This window comes from Malaclemys terrapin, chromosome 4 (genome assembly GCF_027887155.1).
Source record: "Malaclemys terrapin pileata isolate rMalTer1 chromosome 4, rMalTer1.hap1, whole genome shotgun sequence".
Taxonomy (NCBI): domain Eukaryota; kingdom Metazoa; phylum Chordata; order Testudines; family Emydidae; genus Malaclemys; species Malaclemys terrapin.
In genome coordinates this window covers 147,710,850-147,722,747 of record NC_071508.1, presented here as the reverse complement: position 1 = coordinate 147,722,747, position 11,898 = coordinate 147,710,850, and the positions used below count along the sequence as shown (strand labels likewise).

Sequence of the window (11,898 nt, the reverse complement as noted above, 5' to 3'; positions counted from 1 at the left end):
TTCTGTTCTACTGGTGTAAACACAGATTAACTTCAATGACCTCAGTCTATCTAACGCTTTTATAATATTTCCATCATGGTAGTATGATGGCCCTCGTTATAGAAGTGGAATTACTTTAGATTTACACTGGTGTAACTGAGACCAGAGTCTGGTCCTATGTTTTTCCCACTGATTCTGTAGATGAGAGAAGCTCGGTACTATTCTTAAATAGGGCCCTTTGAAATCCAGGATTAATTCCAATGTGGAAAGTGAGTGAGTGGAACAAAGAAGTACTGTACACCTCTCCTTATCTTTCAGTGCCCGAGACAAGAGTTAAAAAGTTTCTGATTGTGAAGGCAGTGAAATCCACTTTCAGTGATCAGAATGCTACGGTAAGATTGTGTGTGGAGCAGTGAAATATTTCAGTTTTTTTCAATGATATGGGATGAATGGATATCTGGGTGGAGCTTTCATTCAGATCCAGAGGAGAGACTGCAGACTAGAGAAGGCATGTCATTCTCCTGCCAGTGTTAAATGTATCCACGTTTATAATCTAAGGAGATAAACTCAAAAGCATAAGGACTCTCATATCCTATCTCCTATTTCAGGCAGAAGGGATAACAAGAACTCTTGTGTGTAATCTCTACCCTTGCAGGTGAGGAAGGCAGTTCTTCATTTCATCAGGAGGCTGCTCAGTTCAGGAAGTGTGGAGAATTGTGCAGCATGGGATATGGTAGCATATGTTTTCCGCGAGTTCAGTGTGTCCACCAGCAAACTGGTAAGGAGAGTTCTTAACACTTAGGACTCGGTCCTACCATACTTGCATGCTGATTGCTCCCCTTGCCTTCTGTGGGAGTTTTGACTCAAGGACAGCTGGACTGAATGATTAGAGCCAGAATCTGATCAGTTATATTGGTGTAAAGTCAAGGTAACTCCACTGACTTTAGTGGCGTTACTCTGGATTTACACTAGTGTAACAGAGATCAGAATCTCACACTGGGTCTTTACATCTAACAGAGTTATCTAGGTTACTCAAACCTCTGATGAGACATTGAAAATTCTGAAACCACCATTTTTCAGTGAAATGTTCTTGTACAAGGAAGCACATCTTTTTGTTTTCAATAGACTCTCCAGAGAACATAATGCTGCCCAATTCTGTGGCTGTTGAAGCATACCTAAACTATCAGCAAAACACCGAGGTTATGCAGGCTGCATCCCAGACTGTCAGGAGCCTGGAAAAGCTTGCTGCGTATTTCCCTCACTACATACTCTACTCTGCATGTACTAGTTTAAAAATATCTTCAATCTGTATTTCTATCCATGGACATAGCCAGGGGCTCCAGACACTCTGTGCCCCATGACTGGATCCATGATATGTATTAACATAAACAGTTCAACTTTACTGTAAGTTGTTGATAGACTCACACTCACTACACACAGAATGACCAAGTTGGTTGGGGCATCAGAACAAACAGAGTGGATCCCCCTGGTTCTGCATATTTATTTCCACTGGGCGGAGGCTGAATGTTTTTCCTCAGAGATAAAAAGATGAAACAGTTTATTTCAAATTTAAAAGAATTTAACACTGTTGGGGAAACTCTTTTGTGTTCAGTGAATCAGTCCCTTCACTTTAGGGTTTTCCTAAGCCTGGGATCTGACCCACCAGTTAGGAGTTTCTATTACTCTCTTTCCTTCAGATGTTTGTGCACTTCCAGTGCAATATAAAAGCAGGCATAGGTCAATGTTCAAGATGGCTTCGTAAGAGAAGGACACTGATTCTATAGCCAGTGTCTTACTACTAGCTAATAAGTTTTATATAGCTATCTCACAGCAGGGTACAACACTTCTCACCCAGGCTATTCAGGAAGAAAGCACTATCCAAACCCTGTGCATTGACATCCTGCAATGTCTGGACACCTCAGTCAGTGGAATGACCCAAGTAAGTGACCTGTTGCTACTGCTTCTTGAAATAGGGACATTCTTCCTTACGTTCCTTGTACCTCTCCACAAGGAAGCTTTTTGCACAGTCAGCATAATGGAGGAACAGCATATCAAATTCATGTCAGGGATGGTGTGACCCCTTCATCATGGAGTAAGTGGTTCACATTAGAGAAAAGATATAAAGCAACTTAACTGGAAGGAATCATGTTGCAGAGATCTTCCCTTAATTCTTTCCACTGTCTGAGTGCAACTTCCCCTTAGATCCCCCATGAATACTTCTGATTTGGTGATCCTGGATTTGAACAGATATTGGGGCTGAGACTGTGCCTTATATAGGTCTGTAAAGTTCTGGGTGAGTTTCTGGTGCTATCTAAATAGCTCCATAATGCTCGAGTGCAGGGAAAGAGGATTCACCAAACTAGGCAGTGTATTTAAAAGACAGAGTGCGGGGGCACCGGACAGGTAGAGTGAGATGTTGGGGAGAGAGAGATGAGGTGATAGGTTAGGGAAGGGTCAGTGAGGAATAAAAGGATAAGCTACATGACAGGGAGGGATTCAGACAGCAGGATACTGGAGGTGGGGGAATGGAAATAACTATGTACTGAAAAGTCTCGCTCTTCTCTGCAGGTGTTATGGCCAAGGCTTCTGGAGTATGTGGTGCCAGCTCAGTACACGGGTACTTTGAAGCCTCTCTGCAGATGCCTTAGGGAACTGGCTGAGAAAAAGCAGCAGGAAGGAGAAGAATCTGCTTGCCTCGACTGCAGTGGACCAGGTTTATAACAGAAACTCTTTCATGTATTCTCTCCAGGCCCTATGAAATGAACAGATTCAGTCTGCTCCAGTTCTCTCGTCTGCAATCAGGAGGCTAAAATGAAAGAGGGATGGTCTTGTGATTACAACATGGCCATGGGAGGGAGCTAGGAAATGTGGGTTCTGTTCCGAGCTTAACACCAAAATTCTGATGTGACCTTGGGGGAAATCACTTGATCTTTCTCTCTCAGCTTCCCCACTTGTGAAATGAAGGAGTAATTAATGCCAACCTCATAGAGGTGCTGTGAGGCGGAATTCATTCCTTTTTGTAAAGCATTTTGAGATGCTCAGACTGAAAGCACTATGGAAATGCAAATTATTATCAGCTGTATTCAACATTGGTGAGCACGTTGGAAATGGATAGGTGAATAACATCAGCAGGACTCTCTGCAAAGCCTGGCATAATTAATGCTATTCTGTTTCTTTCCCTAGTGAAACTCCCTACACCCCAGGGGCTGCTGGCGCGACTCCTGGTGAGTAGACCATGAAAATAGGTTTTCTGTGAAATGTGAAGTGGGACAGTTAACTATAAAAATCGGGATTATAGCTAGATGCTTATAGACAGGCTGAGCAGTGTGTATGATTGGGTCTCTCTCTCTCCACCCTCTCCTGAGACACACTATTCTGCATCCTCGTACTAGCTAGAATGCTTGCTTCTTCAGGAAGACACTGCAGTAGAAGCAACAACTCTATTGTATGGTCTCCACAATGAGAGAGTCTGACCTATTCCCTCCTTCAGGAACAAACTGGTGTTGTGCTGACAAAACTTAGCCTGTTCTTTCTCTCTCATTGACAGGTAGTAGCCTCATCCCCTTATGAAAGAGAAGGACATGGATGTGCTGCCTTGCAATTACTGAAGGCCCTGCACCACAATATCCACGCAGCAATGGGCGAGATGTGGGTACTGAAGATCCCACCTCTGCTGCGGTACATTGAAGGTAAAGTGCTAGTTAGGAGGAGTGCGGTCCATGGAGAATAGAAGGGAAGCCACAAAATGCAGCTTCCTAGTGATATGTGTTGTGCCATTCCCGCTGCAGTACATGGGAACAGTGGGGAATTGAAATTGGGCTTCTAGGCCCTCACTTTTCCTTCACCTGGATAACTGGGAACCACTGGGGTAAAGCCAGAGTTGAACCACTGAGGCCAATTCAATCAAGGCAGAATCAGGCCGGGAAGGTTTCAGCTGAATAGAAATTTTACAGCAGTTCCCCCCACACCTTTGCTAGGTTATCAGTTGGGAAGGTGAATACACATGAAGCTGGAGGTTAGTGAAATATTTTGGAGTTACATATATAGTCTGATTTTGGAAACTGAATTTTTCTTTCTGTAAGGAAACCCAAGCCATAAAAGCTAGGTTGGCCAAGTGGGTGTCCTTTGTAGAATCTAGGTATTATGGGCCTAAAAATGTCTTTCACCAATTTTACAGTGGTATGAATCTATTGACCTCCGTGGAAAAAAACCTTCAATCAGTGTAGGCCAAGGGTAGGCAACCTATGGCACGTGCCAAAGGCGGCACGCGAGCTGATTTTCAGTGGTACTCACACTGCCTGGGTCCTGGCCACTGGTCCAGAGGGCTCTGCATTTTAATTTAATTTTAAATGAAGCTTCTTAAACATTTTAAAAATCTTATTTACTTTACATACAACAATAGTTATATATTATAGACTTATAGAAATAGACCTTCTTAAAATGTTAAAATGTATGACTGGCACGTGAAACCTTAAATCAGAGTGAATAAATGAAGACTCGGCACACCACTTCCCATTTAGCCTTGAAAGCCCAGGTATGTTACAGCTTGGCAGACCAGGAGTTTTAGAAGGACTGATTGCAAAGGAGATACCTGGGACGACTCTTCTTGCTAACCTAAGTGACATTAGTGTTTTGCCTCCTCCTTTATAGGAAACACAGAGAATTCCCTGGACCATGAACAGTGGGAGCACATGCTGCTTCAGGTACAAGATGGCTTTCAGCTGTATTGTCACAGCCCTCCCTCCCCCCTCCAAATGTATCAGCTGGGGAAAGAATAATGATCAATTATTCATTATAAGCAGAGCTGGTCAAACCATTTCATTTGCAACTTTTGTTCAGTGAAAAATGGCCTTTTTTATTTTCATGGGACATTTTCAAATTTTTCAGGGTTTTTTTTTGGTTTTTTTTTGTTACACAAAACAAAGCAACCCCAACCCAAATAGAAAATGTTTAGTTTTTTGAAACTGAAATTGATTTGGGGTTTTTTTTCCAGTTGCTTTCCTATTTGTCTCCTCCCCCCTCCAGCTTTTTCAGTCACAAAGTGGAAGAGGGGGAAACCGGCAAGGGGACCAGGGATAAAGGGAAGGAAAGAGGGAAAACAAAGAATTGAATAATGGTCATTTTTTATTTTGAAAAGCAAAATATTTTTTGTTTTTTCACTTTTCATTTGTGTGTTGAAAAATCAAGAAAACAAAAAAAATCCCACTTGTTTTGTGAAATGGACTTACTATTGTTCAACCAGCTCTAGTTATAAATAATTCTGTATTACCACTGGGAACAGCACAAAATTTAACCAGAAAACCAGCATGCTAATGGTGCTAATGCATCACTGGGGGACATTTAAAGGATTCTTTTTTTCTATTTGCCACTCAAAAGAAAATTTGCTCTGAGAAACCCAAAAAGGAAAAGAGACAAGACAAGGTTTGGTGACTGTATCTCATGGAGAAGCCTTTCTGGTCAGAAAGAGCTCTTTACAGCCTCGTGTAAATCCAGACAAGGAACATTTTTATGGCGAGCGCTGAAAATGAAAGGACAGGATCTAGTGACAAATAAGCCCCAGAAGGTTTGGAGTTCCATTTGGGGTTGGATTACTCTCTAGAATTTCCCATTCCAGATCCAGCCTCATTTGAAATTCTTTGGGCTAAAAAATCAAAGAAGATTAGGTTCTCTTGTGAGGTTTCTGATATTTTCTGGCTGCTGTTCAAAATTCGGGCCTGAAACAGCAAAGTGCTGAGAGTTACTAACCTCTCGCTGACTTCAATGGGAGTTGAGGGTGTGACCACAGGTCCTTTGGGTACCCAGTGGCAGAGGCCACAGGAGTGCATAGGATTACCAGGATTCCCTGGATCTGATCTCCATATAATCAAAGGGTGTCATGTAAAGCCTTTACTGGATACCTGTGCCACACAGATCATCATAATCATTGCACAGTGACTGGATGGATAATATATAAGGCGTTATGGTTGTATACTGAAATGTATGCTTTTAAGGTCTGTGAGTAGGGGCTGGTCACCAGAAAGTGATCAATAAGTTTCTTTCAGGCAGGAGATGCTTATCTGCCTGAATGGCTGTATGTAGATGAGTAATTCTTCACAGTGGCTGCTAATCAATAGAGCAACATTCTAATCAAGTGATTGCAAAGTCTCCAGAGGAGATTCGATAAAAGAAAAACAAACAAACAATAGGGGGTACCCTGTTTACAAGTGAAGACAATGGATGCTTGGAACTATATCTGGAGGTCCAGAGGTATCCTGTACCAGGTATCCTTCACCTATTGGACGAACTGCCAGCTGGCTTGTCTCATGAATGGAGGATCCCATTTGGTTTGGGTGTTTCATGCTGGGAGAGAGATTTGGGGGAGCTATCCTTTGTGAGACAGGGGAATGTTTGGTTATCTAAGTTTAAGCTCTAGAAGTGTGTTATGATTTTATTTTTATGTAACCATTTGTTTACATTAATTTTACTTGCTGCTTCTCAAATCTCTGTCCTTTGTGAATTAAACTCTACTTGTTTTCACTATAAACGTATCGAAGTGAAGTATAGTTGTTTTCACTCTAAACGTATCTAAGTGTGTTAAATGGAGCGATGATGCTGAGGTGACAGCAGTGACGTGGTGTGTAGCAAACCTATGAATTCTGTGAGTGTCCAGTGGAACAGGGGCTGGACATTCTTGGGATGCACAGAGGGCTCAGCGGTTGGACTGTACTGATTGCTTACCTGTAGAAGGACAGTGGAGCTGGATGGGGTGAGAAGGGCGTGCTTGTGTTTCCTGTGGCTGGCAGAGTCAGGAGCTGACACCTGGCAGGCTCAGAGGAGGCTTCCTCATGCTAAGGGCAGGTGGTAGTGAGGTACCTCACAATCCTGGGGACCCTCGGGAGGTGGCATAAAGGGTCCATAACACTTCAGAGAAGGTGCCTGGTCCTTCGTAGTCCAGGGCCCTTTGTTCAAAATTTATTAGACCCATTCTCCATCCACTATAAAATCACTCCTCAATGGTCAGATTTCTTGGCTCCATCTCATTCTCCAATTCACTGTGTATCTGGGTTTGGGGACTGAGAGGAATCATCAGGCAAAGGTTAAAGAACAACAGGCAGAGGAAGTCTGGGTTGTTGATGTTTATAGTTGTCAATAGGGAAATAATCTTCCCATGACACCTGAATATTGGAAAGTTTACAATAGAGAACAAGGAAGAAAAACACACACCAAACAAACAAACAAACAAACCCCACAACAACCCCCAAATTCTTGCAATTAACCATCTGCTTTAACTCTTGGTTTACACTCAGTTCCTAAGAACATCTCTGGAGATGATTGGCGACAGTGCTTGGAGCAGCCAGATAAGCTTTGAGTTGAGCCAGCAGATGGCCGGCTATGCCAGCCCCTCCAAAGAGAAGGTTTGTTATCTGTTAAGGCTTAGTTTCTAGTTCATTTCCCTTGAAATTCTGACTGGGGGGCTGCATAAGGCTTCTCTTAAGGCTTCATTACTTTATATTTTATTCTGCATATAAAATTTGTTTTTAGTTGTTTCCTGCTCTCTTGCCGCCCGCCCGCCCTTCCAATATTCGCTTGGACAGGCTGCTTGTCTGTACTGCATTGTTGGTTCTCTGGCTGGGCTAGATGATGGGATGTTTCTGCGGTCTGGATGCTTGGACTTGGCTATCGTGTTCCTTCCTGAGTGTTGCTGAGCTGGGTCTGTACTGACAGGCACGTTGTGTTAGTGATGTCTCAGGGCTGGTCTCTTTCTTTCAGAGTTTCCTGTATAAGGCGCTAGGAACGTCCTTAGCAGTTTGTCAGGACCTGGTCCATGTTAAATCACAGATTAATACGTTTCTGACGACAACAGATTATACGGAAGCCCCTGAGAGAGAGGTGAGGACTCTGTCCCTCTCCCCACATTACCAAGTAATCCCTGAATGCTCCCTGTGGGGCTCAGCTCTGAGTTGGCCTGGGACAGACGCCATTTTGCTTCATATCCTCTTCATTGCTATTTCACTCAGCCCCCCGCTCCCCATGTGTCTCAGGCCTCATTGGCATTTTACACCACTTCAGGTGAAAGGAATGGAGTCGTGGGGTCTATCAGGCACCTGGTTCGATCCTAACCAGTATTTTTCTTGGGTGACAGGGAGTCATTTCCATCCTCGCATTGTCTGCTGAGAGCCACTTGGACCTCACCTTGAACGCACTTCAGGAGTTTGGGGCTGCAATGAGCAAGGTTAAGATTTCTGGGTTCATCGGCCGCCTGAAGGTAAAGGAGCCAGGGGCTTCTCTCAAACTTCCTCTCCCTCTAAAGCAGGGGCAGCAACCCCGCGGTAGTGTCTGCTCTGGTCAGCTAGCATTGTCCCCCAATGTATGCGTTCTACGTGATGCCTGCAGTTAAGCAGAGAGGAGCACAATCTGGAGCTGGGGTTCTCTCAAATGATTTTTATCGTCTGATGTCTTTTCCATGCAAGCGACTGATGTAGTTCCCACACATTGTGCATGGGAGGGGCGCTCAAGCCATGAGACATCAGATGATAAAAATCATTTGAGAGAACCCCAGCTCCAGATTGTGCTCCTCTCTGCTTAACTGCAGGCAGTCTGTTGTAAAATGATGGTAGATACACTGCAGGGTAGGGATAGGATACAGAGGGACCTAGACAAATTAGAGGATTGGGCCAAAAGAAACCTGATGAGGTTCAACAAGGACAAGTGCAGAGTCCTGCACTTAGGATGAAAGAATCCCATTCACTGTTACAGACTAGGGACTGAATGGCTAGGAAGCAGTTCTGCAGAAAAGGACCTAGGGGTTACAGTGGATGAGAAGCTGGATATGAGTCAACAGTGTGCTCTTGTTGCCAAGAAGGCTAACGGCATTTTGGGCTGTATAAGTAGGGGCATTTCCAGCAGATCGAGGGATGTGATCGTTCCCCTCTATTGGACATTGGTGAGGCCTCATCTGGAGTACTGTGTCCAGTTTTGGGCCCCACATTACAAGAAGGATGTGAAAAATTGGAAAGAGTCCAGCAGAGGGCAACAAAAATGATTAGGGGGCTGGAGCACATGACTTATGAGGAGAGGCTGAGGGAACTGGGATTGTTTAGTCTGCAGAAGAGAAGAATGAGGGGGGATTTGATAGCTGCTTTCAACTACCTGAAAGGGGGTTCCAAAGAGGATGGAGCTCGGCTGTTCTCAGTGGTACCTGATGACAGAACAAGGAGTAATGGTCTCAAGTTGCAGTGGGGGAGGTTTAGGTTGGATATTAGGAAAAACTTTTTCACTAGGAGGGTGGTGAAGCACTGGAATGGGTTCCCTACAGAGGTGGTGGAATCTCCTTCCTTAGCGGTTTTTAAGGTCAGGCTTGATAGTGCCCTGGCTGGGATGATTTAGTTGGGAATTGGTCCTGCTTTGAGCAGGGGGTTGGACTAGATGACGTCCTGAGGTCCCTTCCAACCCTGATATTCTATGATTCTAAAACTGGCAAATATCTAGATGAGTTGATATACCCCCGGAAGACCTCTGCAGACCCTCAGGGGTACACAAGTACCCCTGGTTGAAAACCACTGATCTAAAGGATAGAACAGGAGGCTAGGCCTCTGGGCTTCCATTGCCGGCTCTGCATTTACTCACTGTGCAGCCTTAGGCAAGACATTTAGCGCCTGATCTTGTACCCACCAGTGTCAACGACTAAGCTCCCGTGTACTTCACTGCTCTATGTTCAGCATTTTAGGCTCTCTGTGTCAGAGTGGCCCATGGGAATGATGGAGATACTAATAACTCCCTACCTCACACAGTTATTATATTGCTTAAATACTGTTTGCAAATGGTTTGAGATCTTTGGCTGAAAAGAGCTTTGCAAGTGCAAACTGCCATTGCTGCTGTGAGCAATTCCTCTGTCAGCAGCAGATCAGAATTCCAAGGCAAAATGAATCACAAGAACTTGTCTCTAGTGACGTTTCCGATTGTCTAGGACTACCACCGTGGAAAAAGAGGCAAGACTCGCAGCACCCTGATGCTGACATACAGCAACGTGGCTGTTCATGCTCCAAAAGACCAGCTTCTCTCCCGAGTAGAGGCAGACATCACAGGGAACATCCTTCACCATTACAGAGCCAGTTGTCAGGTAAGAGCTTTTGTGTGATAAGTGTTAGGGGCATTACCCTGAAGTTATAGCATTGCCTCTGAGTTTATAGAGAGAGGGTTTGTATTTTCTAAAACTCTCCTTTGAGCAATAATTTGTCACATAACTCAAATTTAAAACTGTAATGGACGGAGCGTGAGCTGTCACATGTTGTATCATTTTTGTTGCTCTTCTTTGTATTTTCTCTAGTTTCTCTATATTCTTCTGAAATTCTGTAGACCAGAATTAGCTACTCAGTAATTCAGATGCGGTCAGACTCAGGCTATTCAGAATAACACTTTAACTCCCCTAATATGTATGTGTATCTAGCGCTATCTTTCGCTACCCAAGAGAGACTCGTGCTAGCTTGTATTTAGTTGATTTGCTGTCACTCTGTTTCTCGGACACACTACTTCCCTTACCTTTATCTGCCTTCTTGTTTGTCTGCGTGCTCCTTATTTCTGTTCCCTAGGTGTCTGACTGCTGGCACTGACTCTCATCTCCGTGCAACCTCTCCACGTCACTTTGCCATTCAATTCTGCCCTGTCTGACTGAGACTCTCACTTAGGCATTGTCAAAAACAGTTGAACCAAACTGATATCTTCTAGTAGTTCACAAATGCAAATATTATGTAGTGTGGCCCCTGATATTGACCTCTGCAAAACACCCCCTCTGGATACATTTCCTGCCTTTTGGAAGATTTAACAATAGTGATTTCTCTCTGCTCCATATTCACCAGCCAGGACCTTTTGAGGATGTGTGTTATGTTGGACATACATTGCTAAGAGCTGTTTTGCATTTTGTTTTTCAGGTGCTGGGCATCACTGTTACGAACAAGGTAAATTCTAAATAATCTGCCCTCAGCTCTTGTATTTTCTATACACAAGTTGCTTGTTTAAATTGCACAGAGCTTGATTTCCTTGCTACCTCAAGCAGGAGTCCTGGTTGCTCTGGTGTAAGTGGACCTGGATTTATTTGATGAACCTGGGTTTTGTTTTCTTCTGAGGTTGGTGCAGAGCTGGGGTCCTCTGCCTTCTGGGATCTGCAGATACCTCTCTCCTCTCCTGAGGCTAGATTTAATTCCTGATCTTTATCTTCTGGACTCTGGTTCTTCTCTCAGTTTCTCATCCACATCCTCTTGTTTCTCCTTCTGGATTATGTAGGACATGTACCTAAAATTAACCCTCATCCAGAATGTCACGGAGATTAGCTGTGCCATCTTGGAGACCAGAGACTCCCAGGAGTTCGAATTCTCTTACAAACAGGAGCTCCTTGGATACATGCTGGTGAGTGATGAGGAGCTTTGAGGACTGAAGTACAAAGGAGTTTGTTGTAATGCAATAAGACTGGTTTTCCAGGGAGATGTTATTTTATCCATTGGCTGTGACTGTACTACTGCAGTCTCATGAGCTACCTGCATGGCACCCGAATGCTGGGTCCACTCTGAGCTCAGCGGGGATGCTGACATATTGTGGGCTGTAACTGAAAGGAATGGCTTGTGTCTGGGGAGTTATCTTTTTGTCCTCCATATAGCCTGCAGATGGCCCTACGGTCCATTTCAGAGGCAGAGAGCCTGCTGAGCCCGGTGTCTGTTTATTACAGGTCTGGCATATGGCCCTATTTCAGGGTGAGAGAGGAAGACCTCTCTGCCTTTCAAATCCATTTCCCATTTTTATGTCCCTATTAATGCATTTCAGGACTTCATTAAAAAGGAACCACTGGATTCCCTGGCATCTCCAGTTCGCTACAAGGCAATTCTTTCCATTGAACATCTGAGGTAGGCTATTTTCTGCCATATTTCCTGGCACTGTGATGACTTCTTA

General features: G+C 44.1%; 1 protein-coding gene across 1 annotated transcript in view; it reads left to right on the top strand.

The window, feature by feature from the left end:
- Positions 1-709: 709 nt before the first annotated feature.
- LOC128837409 (maestro heat-like repeat-containing protein family member 2B) overlaps positions 710-11,898 on the top strand; it is a 30,646-nt gene continuing 19,457 nt past the window's right edge. Inside the window, exons 1-13 of the mRNA XM_054028580.1 lie at positions 710-757; positions 1,835-1,918; positions 2,548-2,692; positions 3,163-3,203; positions 3,527-3,668; positions 4,630-4,682; positions 7,266-7,373; positions 7,729-7,848; positions 8,102-8,224; positions 9,926-10,078; positions 10,887-10,913; positions 11,239-11,361; positions 11,773-11,852. Coding sequence (XP_053884555.1) covers positions 710-757; positions 1,835-1,918; positions 2,548-2,692; positions 3,163-3,203; positions 3,527-3,668; positions 4,630-4,682; positions 7,266-7,373; positions 7,729-7,848; positions 8,102-8,224; positions 9,926-10,078; positions 10,887-10,913; positions 11,239-11,361; positions 11,773-11,852 — 1,247 coding nt within the window. The remainder of the gene's footprint in view (positions 758-1,834; positions 1,919-2,547; positions 2,693-3,162; positions 3,204-3,526; positions 3,669-4,629; positions 4,683-7,265; positions 7,374-7,728; positions 7,849-8,101; positions 8,225-9,925; positions 10,079-10,886; positions 10,914-11,238; positions 11,362-11,772; positions 11,853-11,898) is intronic.